The 19,246-nt window shown below is 38.1% G+C and overlaps 1 protein-coding gene across 3 annotated transcripts in view; it reads right to left on the bottom strand.

Moving 5' to 3' along the window:
- LOC121917412 (protein SSXT) overlaps window positions 1-19,246 on the bottom strand; it is a 44,616-nt gene that overhangs the window by 21,852 nt on the left and 3,518 nt on the right. For all 3 annotated transcript variants that reach the window (XM_042443351.1, XM_042443352.1, XM_042443353.1), the window contains exons 2-4: window positions 17,260-17,336; window positions 15,390-15,474; window positions 5,952-6,105 (exon numbers count right to left, since the gene is read on the bottom strand). In XM_042443351.1, the coding sequence (XP_042299285.1) occupies window positions 5,952-6,105; window positions 15,390-15,474; window positions 17,260-17,336 (316 nt within the window). The remainder of the gene's footprint in view (window positions 1-5,951; window positions 6,106-15,389; window positions 15,475-17,259; window positions 17,337-19,246) is intronic.

Below are 19,246 nucleotides of genomic sequence, written 5' to 3'. Positions count from 1 at the left end.
GCAAACAAACTTAAATTTAATCCAGACAAGACAGAGATGCTCCAGTCAGTCATAAAGCAGACCTGGAAATAGGGATTTCACCTTCACTGGATAAGGTTACGCTTCCCCTGAAATCTCAGGCCCACAGCTTGGGTGTTCTCCTGAACTCAACTCTGAGACTGGATGCTCAGGTTTCAGAAGTGTGTTTGTACAGCTAAAACTAGTACACCAGCTGCACCAGTACTTTGAGACATCAGATCTGGCTACAGTGACATATGCCTTGACTAAATCCTGTTTGGACTACTGTAACATATTCTATATGGGGCTGCCTTTGGAAAATGTTTAGAAACTTCAGTGGGTTCAAAATGCTGCAGCCAGAATGCTGACCAGGGGCTGTTATAGGGAGCATATACCGTAACTCCCTTGTTAAAAAAGCTTTGCTGCTACTGGTTCTTTTCCAATCATAATTCAAAGTGTTGATCATGACCTATATAGTCCCATATAGCTTCAGTCCAAACTATTTAAACAACATTTATATGAACCCGTGAGAGCTTTAAGATCATCCAGGGATGATCTTATGTTTGCTTGGTGAGGACACAAGAGAGTCTTCTCAATGGCTGCTCCCATACTCTGGAATGTCCTTTGACAAGAGGCTTCATTGGGCACCTTTGCTTTCCTTTTGCCAGCAGGCAGACATTTTTGTTCAAGCAGGCTTTTAATATGTAATCTCTCTCAGGGAGGCTTGTTATTGGGCGAGTGCTGACTTTACTTTTTTAATTTTTGTATATTTTAAATGCAATTTTATAATGTTTCAATGAAATTTAATTTTTTTAAAAATTGTATTGGTAGATTTTAACCAATTTTACCTATAAGGCACATTGGGTCCCATCCTGGGAGAAAGATGGCATAAATAAAACAAATAAGTGGTAAGAAAGACATGCTAACATGAATGCCCTGCTTAATACACTGGAAAATTCAGTTGGTTCAAAGAGCTGCTGCCAGGCTATTAACAGGGGCAGATTACAGAGACCATACAATGCCTCTGTTGAAACAGCTTCATTGGCTGCCAGTTTGTTTCCGGGCACAATTCAAGGTCCTGGTTATTACCTACAAAGCCCTACATGGCTCAGGTCCACACTATTTGGCAGACCGTTTCTCTTGGTATGAATCGGCCCGGACTCTAAGATCCTCTGAGGAAGCCCTTTTCTCTGTCCTAACATCATCACAAATACGGTTGGTGGGGACACGAGAGAGGGCCTTCTCAGTGGCTGCTCCTAGACTCTGGAACTCCCTGCCCAGGAAGATCAGAACGGCTCCCTCCTTGATGTCCTTCCGCCAGCAGGTGAAGAACTACCTGTTCACACAGGCATTTAGGGATTTACTATAAGAACAGACTGGGATGTTCGATGTTGGACCAGTTTAAAAATTCTTTTCAATGTACTTTTTATTTTATTGTACTATTTTTATTTTTATTTTTAAATACTGTGCTCTGAGTCCCAGTCCTGGGAAAAGAGCGGGATACAAATCAATCAATCAATCAATCAATCAATCAAAATAATACATGTAGGACAAAGAAAATTAAACTATTTTCTAGTTATGAAAAAATCTGTATTGCTGAATGAAATCAAATTTTCTCCCCCCCCCCGGGCAATTACTGCCTCTTGTCTTTACTTTCTTCTATATTTTCTCAGTGAATTGCTTGGCAAGTCAGACTTGGGGCTTCCTGTGGCATTTTCATAGATCCATAGCTTTTTGCCATTTTTTAAAATGATTTTTAAAAAACCCTACATTATTCCAACAAGAATATCAGTAGAAGTACCTGTGCACAACAAAATATTACTGCACCCTTACAACAAATGACTGTGCATTATGTGTACCACACCAGGAATGTGTTACCTCACTAGAACATTAATATATATATATTAACTTGAATAATATATTGCCTCACCTTGAGTGGAATCTCCTTTGGAGATCTTTAATTGGCCTTTTTTGGGAGTGTGTAATTGTGTATTACTGCATGGCAGGAGGTTGTACTAGTAGTTGCTTCCATCTCTATGATTTTATAAGATCATTTTATATTGTTCCCCTCTTCCCACTAGCCCCCTCAGCAACTCCATACGGTAAGCTTGCTAAGAGCCAGTCCTTCCACTTCCAAGTCCAGCATTTTAAATATTATTTTATACTGATGTTCACTATACTGACTTGAGGGACTGGACTATAGCAACCTATTAGCTACCTAATAATTTGGTTTGTCAAGTACTTATACAAATTAGAAGAGAGAACTGGGTTCAAAAGTAGAATATTGAAGACTCATAAAGACATTTTCTGACTAGAATGGGACAAGTTTAGGAAACTGGTACAATATAAAAAGGACACTTGTTTTATTTACACCGTTTATCTAGTCCAGCATCTTTCATCACAGTGATCAGAAGCATGATTTGAAGACATACATAAGATGAAAGTGAAAAAAGAAAGCACAGTTCTTTATATATAATCACAATCAGGAATGTGTGGTTCTATCATATATTCCAATACGTTTCAATTGCTTGGTTTTCTAAGGACACAGCAGATGTAGTTTGCTGCTGTTGTTGTGTGCCTTCGTTTCCAATTTATCGTGACCCTAAAGCAACCCTATCATGGCGTTTTCTTGGCAAGTTTCTTCAGAGGGGGTTTGCCATTGTCATCTCTGCTACATTTGTGTGCATGAAGTTATTTAGGACCTCTTCTATATCCCAGGTTTGAATTTTTTTAAAAAAAAACCCAAAACTCTCTCTTCTTGGAACAAATATTCATTGTGACATTACTACAATCCAATAAGCACTCAAAAATAGACTACAGTAGATTGTGGTAACTGTGTGATGAAAACATTTGATTACTTTTAGCTGTTTTACAACTTGTTGTCGATCATCTATTACCTAAAAAAAATTCTTTCTGTTAAGTTTTTATTATTATTATTATTATTATTATTATTATTATTATTATTTGTCAGGTAGTTAACAATAGCATTTGTGCACAACGTGGCAGTTACATTTTTAAGCCACAGTATTTCCCTAAAAAGTGATTCAAATGCAGTTTCACTTGTAAATTATAAGAGTATATATTTGAATTACGATAATGTACAGTCCCTTGGAATATGTGTCCCTCGCCTGTTTGCAGGTGGCAAACGGAAGGGGATAAAATGGAGAATGCGCCCATGGGCACACAGCACCATTCAAGCCAATGGGGCTTGAATATTGGCAATTTTCCATTTTTGGGGGGGAGGGTCCAGAACAGATCCCCCATGAAAATGGAGCGCCAACTGTATTACACTTAGATTTATTGTGAAATTCAGAATATTTGTTATATTTTTGCTTCTTCATGGAACTGAAGTGAATGTTTAATTTTACTTTCAGCAAAAAAATTCTACTTCTGCTCAATGCTATTTGGTAAGAGCTTTTTTCATGTTTCTCACCAAATAATATACCAGATGGTCATAGGTCAATTTTCAGTTGTTCTTACAGTGATTGCTTCAATTTCTATGGTATCATTTGAGGTCAAAATATCAGTAATAATTGAATACAAATCTTGCTGAATACTTTATATGCTATACTGTTTGAATATGTACAAATATTTTTTTGAACTTCATGGTTTGTTTTAATAAAACAAACATTGTGTCTAATAGCCAGCTATTCTACTGGCACTGGATGTGGAAGTACACCACTAGACACAGAATTATACCACAGTACTTTGCCCACAGTGGTAATGCAGGATGATAGCACAAGGAAAGCCTATTAAAGTAGACTGCTACATGCTCATGCAAAATTCAAGACCCCAAGGAAGTATATATGTGACCTCAGCAGTGGCGCTACAGTCTCCTTTCATGCCAGGATTATCTAAAAAGGACTACTGTTGTTGTGTGCCTTCAAGTTGTTTCCGATTTATGGCGATGGGTCTTCTCTTGGAGCTTTCTTGGCAAAATTTGTTCAGAGGACTATAAACAATCCTACATTGTAAAAACATCTACTGTATCACCAGCAAAACTGAATAAAGCACTGTGAAGACCATACCATCATTCTGACCACTGTATTAAAGAGGACATTTACAATATAACTTGTCTAGTCTTCACTTGATGAACTGATACCCCCCAAGCGGATGTCTTGACATGCTAACTATGCCAGAATTCCTGAACGTTTAATGACTGTGTAGAAAAGGGGAATGTCAGTCAGTGAAACTTTGCTCACTCTTACATGCCAACACTTCTTATTTATACAAAGTTTACAAGACCCTTGTCTTCCTTTGTATCTGGTCATTCTTGATCAGAACTGAGCCACCTGTAGAGGTTTTATGAGTGCCATTCCCATCACCCTTAGCTGGCACAGCCAACACATGGAAGATCATAATTTGCCATTTTCTGCTCTTGACACAACTTGTATAATTAAATTATCTCATGTGTTGAGGCTAGAGACTCCTTGGGATGGATATGGAGAATGTCAACATATTATATTCACTACTCTTTTTTTTCTCTGTTGCATTTATTATTTATATATGTATACAATGGTCGCTCCAGATTCACAGGAGATATGTTTCTGGCCTCCCTGTGAATCTGAAATTTTGCCAATATTCAAGTCCCAATGTCCCCAATGGCGGGCTGCCACTCCTCTGTCCCTTACTCTTTCTTCGCCCCTTCCGGCACCAGGGCCACTGGGGCCTGTAATGCACACCGATCGCATGGGAATTCGCTTTCCCAGCAGAGCTCGGGGCCCGGCATGAGCACTTCCCACCTCCTCTGCCACAGCCAATTGATGTATCGTGTGCCCACTGGCTGCAGAAGAGGGGGTCGGGGCGGGGTGTGCACACGCTGGGCCCTGAGCACTGCTGGGAAAGCGAGTCCCCATGTGGGTGGCATGGATTACAGACCCCAGTGTCGGAGGGAGGGAGGGAGGGAGGACTTGCCCTCCACGAATTATCAAAATTGTGAATGGCAAGTCCGTAGATACCGAGGGACAAGTTACATATAATTAAACAGAGTAATACTAAGCCTTTTTACCCATATGTAAATTCTATTAAATGATACCCCAAAAGCATGTTGCATACTATAGCAAACTGCAGTCTAGGTTATTTACCCATGACCTGTTGCATAAAGTCTTACAAGATTTTAGAAATGCTGGTGGCAGATTTCTCTCTTAAGGAATATGAAACAGAGCTCGCTTATGTAAGCAGTGGTATCAAACATGAGGAGGATGCAGCAAATGAAAAAAATTAGTAGCTCTGAAATGGAAGTAGCCGACATGAATCAGCACTACAAATTTTATGACAAATATCCTACAAAACTGCCTTTCAATAGAGAAAGTTTGGAACTGACTGCTTAAAGAAGCCATTCTCTCCATAGCAAGTATTAATAACAAGCAAAGCTGTTTTGTTTTTCTCCTCGCAAATACTGATGTTTTTCACCTTTTTGTTCACTAATTAAAGCCTGGCTTTAGGTTTAGAAACAATGGTTAGGGATATTTTCCCACACAAATAGCTTAATACAAATTGTCTGTTTTTGTCTGCTTGACTAAAAGAAGATTAGCTAAAATTTGATTTTCTGTCTAAGTGGTTTTTCAATAAACCTCATTTCTTACTCATCATCTAACTTAGTTGTGATGGTTTTAGATAATTTCTTCCAAGGAGAACATGTTCAGCCATAGGCCAATACCTTTCTTTATCGAGCCTTCTAAACACAGCTGTACTGTGCATTGTTTCAGACAGACTAAATTTAGACAGTTCTGTTCAGAGGAATGCTGTGTGTCAGCTACATCAAAGCCCAAGGGCAGCCTGATAAACACAGAATACAGGTCACGTAGCTCTGTAGCTAACAAACTCTAAGAGAGCGTTTACTCAGGGGCATTCAAAGCAGTTTTGTCATCAACAATCTTCTATCCCCTGAGTGCATATGCTATTTCAGTTGCTGAGCAACCCTGGTGTTACTATCTTCTAGGAGAAAAACTTACCAGGCATCTGGCCGTTCATCTGGTTCTGCATGTGTGGTGCAGGAGGGCCCCCACCAACCATACCATCTGAACCCATATTATGAGAACGTGGAGGTGGGGGAGGGCCGCTCTGACTCATTCCTCCTGGACCCATCGGCATATTCTGTGTCGGTGGCTGTAAGAAAATTAAATGAAACAGAAGCCCTTAGTTCAACAAATACACTGCATATATGTATGGTACAACTATAATGTCCTTTTGTTTCTCTGACACATGACTCCTCCTTAGCATCTAATGTCTTCAGTTCTACGAGATTTTACAGTGCAGCACTATTTTACAGAGCGACTGTTAAACTCAGCCCTTATCTCTTAATTCACTTACTGTTTACTCTTTGAACCTATTTCTCTATCTGTTATCAAACAAACCACAGATTCTACTTTAACCGCCAGTTTTAAACATGAACCATTTTAAGCCTTTGCAATATACATACATCCCTTGAAGAACCACTAGGTTGTAGCCAAAGATCCCACACAAGAAGTGCAACCTTTGGGTGATTTTTACCAATTCTCACATACCCTGACAGACCCTCTCACAAAATGTGCTTTGAAGGACTGGAACACCCTTCAAAATATCAACGGAAGTAGCATGGGAAACTTCAGGGAGGGAAGGGCCATCACTTATTTAACCAGCTTCAAAACAGAGTTGAAGACCATCCTGTTCAGAGAAGTGTTCCCAGGAATTGCATAACTGTTGCTTGCTATTTGATATTCTTTTGAAGCCTGTTTTATCGAACCATTTTCTGTATTGCTATGTACTTTATATGTATTAGCCTACTACCCCCACCACCTTTCTCTTCTCCTTTTATGTCATGTCTTTTTAGATTGTAAGCCTGAGGGCAGGGAACCGCCTAATTAAAAAGATTGTATGTACAGCGCTGTGTAAATTTACAGCGCTTTATAAATAAAGGTTAATAATAATAATAATAATAATAATAATAATAATCTCCCTACCTTCTATTACCAGAAGCTTCTATTAGATTTTCTTTTTTTAAAAAACTGCTTCCACTCACAGAATGGCCTCACTGACCCAATCATTTGTTTCTGTGATTTTGTAAACACTGACAGTGTGAAAAGTACACATACACCCTATATGCAGGTTGCTGTACTATATAGGATTTCCTGATTGCCTCTTTGCCATTAAAGAACTAATATAACATTTCAAGCGGTCATCCATACCTGTCTAAAACAATATTTTGGCTGGTTTCTTAAGGTTCAGATTATATATTTGGAGGGAGGCATATTTATTAAAGGAATTGATTAACCATGAAAAGTTTATAAGGCAAAGGAAAACAAATGACACATAAAATACACTAGATTCTACTCCAAAAGAGTTAAGGTATATTGAAAGTAATTGTTAGCAACTCTCCTTATCATACAAATTTCAAAAGATACTATGCAATCCCTCCCACATAACAGCTCCCTCTTTTATTTTTTTTTTACAACAGAAGGCTTTTGTAATAACACCTACAGCACTGATTTAGCTGATAAACAAATCATTGCTGATCAAATATAAAGAATGCTCAAGGGGATGCAAAACTACAGACAATCCTTGAACTTCACTGGATTTCTGAGTTTAGATCCTTGCAAATGGTAAGAAGCAATATACCAACTTCAAGTAACTTCATAAGTTCCTAGCTAAGCCAAATGGTCATCTTGAACACAAAAAAGTTTATTATAGTATCTAAGCCTTTATCAACATGCAACTGAGAACATACTATTAGAAAGGAACCAGTGTTTCCCAGCCTTTGATCCTCGATTTGTTTTGGACTTTAGATCCCAGAGGCCCCAGCCAACTGGGCCAACAGTCAGGAATTATGGAAGCCTCAGTACCCTCAGATCCTCTGGGGTACCCTCAGATCCTCTGGGAGGAATTTGTTGCAGTCCACAAAGACCAGATCGACGGCGACCTCCCAGAGGACTTTTCCGCAATCACTTTATGGAATCGCCTGCCAGATGAGATCTGTCAAATTGCCAACCTTGAGAGCTTCAAGAAAGCTGTCAAGACGGATCTCTTCTGGCAGGCCTTCCCAGAATAGATCCCGGCCATGTAACGCTCCCCCCGCAGTCATATACAAGCGAAGACTCTGCCCTCCGTTATTTTATTATTGTAGTATTGTTTTTAGATTTTTATCGTCTGTAATTTTAATGGATGGAATTGTTTAATCCTTTTTTAAGGGGGGGAATTGTATATATTGTATTTTTTTTAAAGGTTGTACACCGCTTTGATTGTGAAAACAAAAAGCAGGATATGAATTAAATTTTTAAATTAAATTAAATTAAATTTAAAAAATTTTTAAATTAAATTTTTATAAACATCTGGAGGACCAAAGGAGGGGGACCACTGAAATAGATAATTTAATCATTACAAGTTCTACCACAATCTGTACTGCAACATTTACCAGAACGATTAAAGCAAGCACCAAACTGCACAAGAAAAAGACTGACTGGTTTTCACATTCCTCAGGTCTAAGCTACACATTATAATAGCATCAAAGTTTCATAAAAGCTGGTGCATTTGCCAATTTTAAAGTTTTTATGATTTTTCCATTAGCAACAAGAAATTCTATTATAAAAACCAGAACTGACGTCACAAAAACAGCCTAAAATGCACATCTCTCTCAAAACAAAATGATCTCATTAAATCCTGCAGAAAAAAAGATGGAGTGTTGAAGTTATCTGTGGACACTGTGAAGAAGCAAGCAACTAATAAATTGGGGGGGGGGGTAATCCACTAATGGATTATAAAGGCCAGAGGATAGTTTACTCTGCTTCCAGAAGAAGACAGTCATGGCAAAAAAATTTAGGATTTTCACTTTTTAATAGCTAAAAATAATCTAGACCTAAATAAGTGATAAATAAATACCAGTTCATTGCCAGCGAAAGGACAAACCAATGACTTAAGTTCCAGCTTTTTAAAAAAGATTAGCTTCAATTCACAGTATTGTATATACTTGACTAGAAGTCGACTATGCCCCAAAATTGACCCTAAAATCATGGGTCTACTTATATACAGGTCAATACACTAATACTGCTTTAGAAAGGTCCTAAAACAAGCACCGCCTGATTTTCCACTCTTCATGCCTCAAGGCAGGTCTGTGTGTACGTGTGTGCGCATGTGCGCGTGCGTGCATGCATCTGATTTGCAAGCCTTCTCTTCCCATCAAACAAACACTTCTTTTAACTCCACTTCTTTCCCCACTCAGTCTGATCTGAAAGCCTTCTCTTTCCATCAAAAAACACCACTTTTAGCTCCTTCTCTTTCCCTTCCCAGTCTGATTTGAAAGCTTTCTCTTCCTATCAAAGAAACACTCCATTTAGCTCCACTTCTTTCCCTTTCCAGTCTGATCTGAAAGCCTTCTCTTCCCATCAGAGAAAATCCCATTTAGCTCCTCTTCTTCCCAGTCCGATTTGAACTTCCCATCAAAGAAACACCCTTTTCAGCTCCACTTCATTTCCGCCCCAACCCAATGTTAAAACCTCTTCTCCAGCACCTGGGAAGTGGTGTTTGGTGGTCGAGAGAGGTCCAGAGAAAGAGAAGGAGGTACGGAAGTTGTGTTTTCCCCTTTCCATTCTTTGTTATAGCCCTCTAAGTTTTACCCTCAGCTTACCCACAGGTCATATCAGAATCCATGATTTTGACCCTGAAATCTTCCCACAACTTATATATGAGGTCAACTTGTACACGAGTATTTACAGTAAACATTTATAAATGCAAAAATCTAATTTATGACATTTAACTGTTACAAATATTTTTGTTTGCTTCTTTTATGTTAAGGAAAAATGAGTTTGATGCCAATTTGCAGAACATTAAACCTAAATACAAATAATACCCATAAGCATTAATTTTCAAGGGCTATCAAAGATGTTATACATAGGTTGGAATCTTTAAAAGTTCCTGGAAAGTCATCCCAGGATCTATATAGCAGATTGCATTTCTGGTACCGGAAAAGACTTGTTCTTAGAGGTAGAAAGCTGCCCTTGTTTGCTCCCCACCAGCTCCTGTGAAAACTTCTCAGGCCTTGACTCTCTGCCACTGAGTCCATGAGAACATGGAAAAACAAGGTTTGTTATTTGGAATTTATACTTTTTGGAATATTTTCAAACCGTGGATGCTTGAATCTGTGGCTAAAAAAATCAGTGGATAATGAGGGCTGACTGTAGTAAGTGAGCAAACTGGATTGCTCTAGCTATGGCAGGAGAAGAAAGTCAAGGTATGGAATTCTACAGTGGCTGAATACCAGTAATTCTGGGTATGCTGATTTTCAGTGTTGGGAAATCTAGATTTCCAATTAAGCTGACTGCAAACTCTATGGAGCATCTTGGCTTATAGTTTTAGAATGCTTCTGGGTTCATATCTTAATTCTGATGTCTAAAGTTATGATAGCAGCTAGCAGAATTTTTAACCACCTGTACAAAGTAAAAAGATGGCAGTCTTAAGCTACAGCCAGCTCAATCATTTATGGATGCTCTTGCAGTCACAATGGTTGACACCCACAACTGACTCAATTTAGGGCCTGGTGACTGTTCTACTAAAGTCACCACAGTGCAGTGGTTTGAGCACTAAATTCAAACCCTGGAGACAAGGGTTTGATTCCCTGCTCAGCCATCAAACCTCACTGACCTTGGGCAAGCCTTAAAGGCAAGCAAAAACAAACTTCCTCTGAATAAATCTTGCCAAGGATACAATGACAGCTACATCCATAAGCTGGACTTGACTTGAAGGGCCTTAACAACATAAGAGAGAGTGCTCTAAAGCTTCAGCATGGGCCTCCACAATAGAGATGGTTTATCAGGGATTTATTACACTAGTGTTCCAGCAAATAAACATATCGTAAAATATTCTTGGCACAATTTGAATTGCTTGGTGTCAGCATCTAATCAAATATGTCATAAGTTGTGTTGTGCCAATTGGTTATTAATGTAGTAATATAGAGGGAGTAATATGTGTACTGTGGATATGGGGAATGATGGGAGGTGTAGTGTTAGAGAAAATCTTTCTAGAGGTTGATAGTGAAGATAATTACTTGACTCAGGAATACTAAGATGCTGCTTGTCATGGGAGAAAAGATGTTGAGGGAAAACTGATAGTGTTTAAAGGAGGGCTGGATGATTAGACGAAGAAGACTGATACATGGATATGTGTTGATTTATGGACAAATCATAGCGAAGCCTATGATGTTCTACAGTGGAGTACTGTGAATATTGGGTTTGTGTTTGGGGATGATAGCAGTTCTGTCTGCAAATGTCTTCCTGCTGACACCTATAAATGGAATAAAGCTATTGCTGTTTGAAATACAGAAGGCTGGTTTACTGAACTGTGGGGTGGGGTGAGGACAGTTCTTGACACTTGGTTTCAAACTGTAAAACAAGAATTTAGATAGCATTTTAAACCCTTACATCCAGAATGCCAATACAGTATAGGACTCCATCAAGTCTGCTTGGGAAGCCCTCAATCCCTCCAGACTCCCCAGACCATGTTTTTTCTAACCAAAGATTAGCTTTTAAAACAGCTCCCTTCAGTCATTTTTTCAAAACTAGAAAGTTACTGTCAGGGAATGGAAGACAGAAGAACCCCCAAAAATAGAGGATTTGAAAGTGAAGGTTGAAGAAATGAAATATATGGATAAAATGACCTCCATGATTAATCAGAAACTGACACAAAAAATAGAAAAGGAATAGAATTTATTTGAAGATATTCTCCAGAACGAATTGTACTAATTGAAATAATTCGAAGTCTTCGAGTTCTACACTGCTTTAGATTTTAGTTTGAAAGAAGGAAATGGGATAAAATAACAATTCATTTATGAATTGGGATTATAAAACAAGGTTTTTCCTACAATAATTGTAACATTTAAATTCTGTTCAGAACTACTGTCTATGAAAGAAATGGAAAGAAAGATACAGTTTCTGAAATTAAGAGAACTAAATGAACTTGATATCACTGCTCCCTCGGGTTACGAAATAATTCGTTCCGCGGCCGCTTTCGTAACCCGAAAAGCCTTCGTAAGCCGAAATGCCATAGGCGCTAATGGGGGAAAAGCCGCGATTCCGTGTGAAATAGCGCCGAAAAGCACCAAAAAATTTTTCGTAACCCGAAAAAACATTCGTAACCCGGAACAATGATTTCCTATGGGATTTTTTCGTATCCCGGAAATTTCGTAACCTGGGTATTTCGTATCCCGAGGTACCACTGTATGGGAGAAAATAAGCTTAAATAAGGCAGACAAGATTCTTTTTTTTGTTACCGTATTTTTCGGTGTATAAGACGACTGGGCGTATAAGACGACCCCCCAACTTTTCCAGTTGAAATATAGAGTTTCGGATTTACTCGCCATATAAGATTTCCCCTCTTCCAACGCACACCAAATAAAAATTAAAAAACATCAGATTTGATTTCAATATGGTAATTTTAATTCAAATGCTTATGACATGCAGATACTTAGCAGGAAAACCTGTTGTATACAAAGCCTGCTTGGATTGGTCAGCTCTCCCTGCCTGCCCAGCCCTCCCTGTCTCCAAGATTTTCTTCTACCGTACTTGTACAGCACCGCCCTTGCTGCTTTCATATGGTCACCACATACGGAGGGTATGCGGCCACGGACGTTTTTGAGCTCCCCCCACCATATGCGGCGACCACAGATTTTCCAGTCCAGCTCAGAAGTTTCAGCCCTATAAGATGACACCCGGCGTATAAGACAACCCCCGACTTTTGAGAAAATTTACCTGGGTTAAAAAGTAGTCTCATACGCCAGAAAATACAGTACATAGGGAAAGGTTTTCAGTTAGCAAATTAAGCAAACAGTTAAAAAGGGTTCTACATAAAGTAAGGAAATACAAAATGCATAGAGATAATGTAATCTTTATTGAATACTAAATATCTTGGTCACAAGGTACAGAGAAGATATCAGAAATACCTCAACTTACAAGAATAACAACAAGGAAGTCGAGTAACATCATGATAACTATATGTTAAATACTGTGTATTGTAATGCAGTTTTATATATATGTTGTTTTTTAATATATATATATATATATACACACATATATATATACATACATACATACATACATATATATATATTAATAATAAACTTATTAAAAAAACTAGAAAAGACTTCCAGCCGCTGGTGGCAGGTTTTTTGGTTTTTTTACATTTAGAGCAGTCAATTCCAACCCAGGACCAGTAAATTGGTATAAGAGCCCATTATAGCTGCTGATTCTTGTTCTAGCATAATGTGCAAATCAGCCATTCATAACAGAAGATGATTTTTAAAGGCAGAAGAATATAATGCAATAGGTTTCACCAGCACAGTGTTTATTAATTGGAACTAAGGCCTGGTACAGACAGACGGACGGCTCCATGGCGCTTCTCTTTTTCCCTTGTCAATGCCACAGAAGCTCTAAGCGGCTTCTTTTTTTACAGCGCCGTAAAGGGGAAAGAGCGCCGCCATGATGCCACTTCCTGGAAGTGACGTTTGGACGCTGCACGGCGGCGAAGTCATCATGACAGCCACCATGTGAACAGGAGGCTGCCATGATAATAGATAATAATAATAGATTTTATTTGTATACTGCTTTTCCACAGATCCAAGTGGTTTACAGCTGTAGAAAACCATTACAATCATAAAAAACCGTTACAAAACATCTCTAGATAAAAACCAATTATACAAAATTTAAAACACAGTCATACAGCAAGGTAAGGCAGGGAATCAATGGCATCAACATACACAACTTCATTTATCAGGGGGGAAGGCTTGACAAAAAAGGAAGGTTTTAAGCCTTTTTTAAAAATGTTTCTTCTCTGATGACAGAGTCCATACAGACTAGGGTTCTGGAGTGTGTGGTTGGTGCACGCCCCAGAACTCTAGAATTGGCACGGGCATGCCGCTCCCTGCTTGGGCCTAAATAATTCCAATTAACTATATAACATTTAAATTCTAATTAAGCAGGTTTTTTTAACCAACTTAGAAATGAATATATTTTAAGGACTGACTGATAAATGTATCTTTTTTTTAAAAAAGTGATTATGCATAAACGGCTATGCTAGAATAACCGTATAAACTTGATGAAAGTCTTAAGACGGGGTATTTCTACTAAAATCCATCAAGAAATAGTAATGATTTTTTAAAAATTACATCTTGTATGGGAAAACACTAAAGATGTGCAACATAAGATGAAAGAAGCCCTAAAACATAGTTACCATCTACATGTAGTAAACACAACACTTTCATTAATTACTGTATATTCTAAAGTATAAATTGACCTCATATACAAATCAAGGGCAGGTTTGGGGCTAAAATTATGGATTTTGATATGACCTGTGGATAAATCAAGGATAAAATGTAGGGGCATGTAACAAAATTTGTAAAGAATGAAGCAAAAGAAAATTATGTCAAAGAACTTGCAAAATTCTGGCAGGCATAACTGTTTGTTCTCACTCTAAATTCTAAAGTCTTGATGGATGACCAGGGAACTATGGTAAATAGTGGCTCTTTGAAGTATGGAGGAGGCAACCAGGCACAGGCAGATTCAAGAAAATGCATGTGTCAAAAATTATGTAACAGCAAGACTAATGTAAGGGCAAGAATTAAGGTACAGCATTAACTCTTGCCAAAAAAGGAGCTATCCCCTTCTCTAAATAAAGAGGTGAAAGGTGAGAGCTTAGTCCATTCTGGGACAGCCTAAAAGAAGCACTTACTCCCTCTACTCTCTTGGCACTCCGTGAAGGGAAGTGTCAAAGAGCCACTCCTGCCACTATTTTTCCGCCCATTAATTTTAAAAGGGCAGAAGCGGAGGTGCAAAGGAGTAGAAGGAGTCACTGCTTCTTTTAGGTTCTCCTGTGATGAACTAAGCTCTCTCCTTCTGACACTCCGTTTGGAGAAGGTGATGGTTACTTTTTAGATAAGAGTTAAGGTCAACTACTTACACTGACCTGTAGATAAGTCAACCCGGGTTTTTAGGGTCAAATTTTGAATAAAATTTCTAGACTTATACCTCTACATTCACTGTGATTAGGGACCCAGGACCCCTGTGAAAGTGGAAAAACCGCAAATTAAAAACTACTTTTTTAACATGAAAAAACACCGCTCCAAAAATCTCTAGGTCCTCTAGAGCAATTCTATGGTCAATACCCACTGAAGGCTGACCACAGAATTGTGCTGGAGAACTTACAAATGTCTAGAGAAGTGTTTTCTCTAGGAATCCAGCATGACCGCTGGAAGTTGGCCACAGAATGTTGCTGGAGAACCTAGATTCCAAGAGAGAACATACTAATGAAATCTACAAATAATCAAATCCTCAAAAGTCAAAGCTACTAACATGGAGGACTGTCTATACATGAGTTTATACAGTATATCTTAATGTAACAAATAGTACACATAATTGTTGTTGTACAGTACTTACTGGTGGAAGTATAGATTGCATATTTTGATTGGAGTCTGCTATCGTGGCTAGGTAAACCAGGTTTGTATGCAACAACTGCTGATACCTTTTTTTTTAAAAAAAAAGAGAGTATGTTTCAAAGTTATGGTTGTTGTTCCTGTTAATATTGTTGCTCTTGCTGTTATTAATACATTTATATCCCACCATTTTTTTCAGTATTCTAACAAAGTTAAAAAACTTACAAAGTCTAAAGAATACAAAATGTTATTATTAAAATGCCATGTAATTATCCATAGAAACTACAACATATCCATTAAAACTGTTAAGATCAACAAAACAACAAACTATTAAAAGCACTAGGGGATAATTTCAAGAAGGCTATTCGGACAGTTACGTTTTTGCTTGCTGATGGAAGGACAGCAAAAGAGGGAGCCATCCACAGAAGGAGATCCAAAACCTGAGAGCAGCCACTGAAAAGGCTCTCCTTATTCCCACCAAACATGCCTGGGAAGATCGAGCTGAAATCAACTCATATTGGAATATATGGCCTTTCAAACAACCTTGAGCAGAGCTATACAGTGGTACCTCGGGATACGAAATACCCAGGTTACGAAATTTTCGGGATACGAAAAAATCCCATAGGAAATCATTGTTCCGGGTTACGAATGTTTTTTCGGGATACGAAGAAAATTTTTGGTGCTTTTTTCGGCTTTTTCGCACGAAACGCGGCTTTTCCCCATTAGCGCCTATGGCAATTCGGCTTACGAAGGCTTTTCGGATTACGAAAGCGGCCGCGGAACGAATTAATTTCGTAACCCGAGGCACCACTGTATAGGGTTTATTGGTCATAATCAGAACTCTGAATTGTGAAATGCATCAGAATTGTATGTTCTCTATCCAGCCCCAAAATTAAAAATGTGTCACCTCTATCCAATAATACAGTGGACCCTTGTTATCTGCTGGAGTCTGGTTCCAGGACCCCTATGAATAACAAAATCCATGTATGCTCAAGTCCCATTAAATACAATGGCACAGCAAAATGGTGTCCCTTATATATAATGGGAAAATCAAGGCTTGATATTTGAAATTTATACTTTTTTGAATATTTTCAAACCGTGGATGCTTGAATCCGTGTATGAAAAACCTGTGTATAAGGTGGGCCAACTGTACAATGTAGCTACATAATTACAACCTCTTATGTAAACTGTCCATCAGGCTGCCCTGCTGAGAAAGAGGAACAGGTGTAGAATCCAATAGCCCAATACTGATACACCACAGAATAGAATACTTGTGTATGCACTGACAATGACTTATTTTAGGGCATGTCCCAAGGTGTTGGTTTTCACATTTAAAGCTCTGAATAGCCCTGCTGCAAGAGACCACATGAAAAAAAACTGTCCCCTGGGTATCTTCTTGTCCAGGAGGCAGATATAGTGAGACTGTATTGGCTGTTCATTATTTAACCAGAGTACATGAAGGTCTACCTAAGGATGTGCTGATCTGATACCCATCGTTTAAAATTCTTTTTTACAGTAATCTAGACACCATCTCTAGGAGAAGCTTGATTTTTTAATGAATTTGCAGAGCTGTAGTAATACTGCATGAGTGGAGAACTTGGTATTCCTTTAACTTACCTACCTGATACTTCACCAGCATGCTGATCTATACATCCCTGCATTTCACAGAACAGATATACAGTAATGGCAATCCAATTGCCCAGGAGGAAATGTTACTTATGCAAATGAGAAAATGACAGTAATGCTGGTGCTGTTTTCTCCATACAGAATCCATACACTAGCTTGCACAATTTGTTTCATGCACCTAAAAGAACTGCTCCACTTGCATGCCATAGTTCTCATGAACACCAACTACAATCACATAGTCAACTTACTGAGAGCATTCTGAAGTTTTGCCTTTGTTCTGATAGTCCATTATACACTGAATAAGATGGTTGTTTTCATCCAACATCTGAAATAAAAAAGATGCTGAGAATAAGATTAACACATTTTAACATACATGCAATTTTACTGTTTAATTGGATGTTCTCACTTAGATCTCAGACTGTGAATACTCATGTACAAACTATAAGTAATTTTCAGCCAATCTACTAAAGTTCTTGAAACTTTAAAAACTTCACTCTAGGCCTTAAAGCCATTTATTATCGTATATTTAGGAAAAGCATTCCAGCAGTTTGGTGTTATCATCTATTAAAGTAACAGATTTACTCACTCTAGATACAATTTGAGTTGTATTTTATTAATATATTTTCTTTTCAGTCTAGGCCAAGAAGTCTGCCAGCCTAACCTGCAGGATCATATGTTGAATTCCTTACCTTATTGTTGTTATTATTATTACATGCCCTATTTGGAAATTCATCACCTATGTGATTTAAAAAACATTAAGTGGACAACAGAGAGGAACCCCTGGCTTGTTCTTATATCTTATGTACTTCCTGTCACTTTCTGCAGCCCTCCACAAATTGGATGGACAAATCTCTACAATATGAAACCAGCTGCAATAATCTCATCTCCCTGTAAAATTTAAAAAGCTAGTAAATCAGGGTTCGAAACTGCACAAGGAGCTAATATGATAAAGAAGGTTCCCCTCTGCAGAGTTTGCTCTTCAGTATGTGGATGTAGACAAGAAAAGGCAGCAACTATGGAGGTCAGGGGACAGGGACTACAGTCTTACCCTTGCTATGCCCCTGTACCATTTCCACATTTTTAGTATGTTGTGAAAGGCACTCACCTTTAAAACTATGTTTCTTGAAAACAACTACGTTTTATTCTGAGTAAGTATGTTTTCAGGAGTACTGTCAAGAGCGTCAGAATTAGACAACTCAAATATTTAAATTTTGAATAGAAAGTAAAGCATTACTTGAAGAGGTGACAATATTTTACATATGGAAGCACTAAAGCAGAAATAAACAGTTTCTAGATTCAAAATAGTCCTGAAGAAATAAGAGACTGTAACAAATCTTGTGTGAAAATTGCAGCCTAGATATCTGCAACATGTACCAACAAGTTTTACATTCTCAGTAAACTAATTATCATTTTCACAAACTAAGCAACTCCACATGCCCTAACACCTACACATTTCCTATACTAATTTTTCCAGTCTTACATGTGTTTGCAGGTTATATACTAGGTGTAAGTTTAACAGTTCACAGATCTCCTTTAACCTTCTACCCACCATAATCAGACTTTGGGGGGGGGGGTGACATTGCCAGTATACCTTACAATTAAAATTCTAATCTCAAAATATATGCCTTGTTTTATAAAATTCCTCAAGTAACAGGTCCTTCAATATTCAAAAGATCCACTATGCAGTCTTGTAAGTTCCATGTTCCCCACACCCATCTTTTCTAGATCCCTGTGCTACCAACTGCTGGTTTTCTGTATTGGCTATTGGAAATTATTAACTGTCAGAGAGATGAAAGATTTCTCCTACCTTTTTGAGCCATGGCCCAATGTATTGCTTGGTTCTTCTACCTCTGTCATATAACCTGCTTTCAATTTTGCTGCATACCATCCTTTTCTTTGCTTTAATGTCTCACTATACTATTTGTGATGAAAACCTACTACTTCCTCTCCCACAAACACATACAGGGTGGCTGAGCTACACAAGGCTGAATTTTTGTAACCACTACAAGCCATGCTGAGAGTGTGTGGATTAGGGAGCTGGTCAAACCCAACAAGCCATCATCTTAATGCTCCTATAAATCTGTCTCTTCCTATGAAGAGACAATATGCTTCAGGCATGCTCCAAGAATCAAGCATGGGCCTTAATCCAATTGCTAGTTTCAGAGTAGACAAACTACTAAAAGGATTATTATTATTATTATTATTATTATTATTATTATTATTATTATTATTATT

The sequence above is a fragment of the Sceloporus undulatus genome, unplaced genomic scaffold (assembly GCF_019175285.1).
Source record: "Sceloporus undulatus isolate JIND9_A2432 ecotype Alabama unplaced genomic scaffold, SceUnd_v1.1 scaffold_17, whole genome shotgun sequence".
Taxonomy (NCBI): Eukaryota; Metazoa; Chordata; class Lepidosauria; order Squamata; family Phrynosomatidae; genus Sceloporus; species Sceloporus undulatus.
This window is presented reverse-complemented; position numbering and strand designations above follow the sequence as displayed.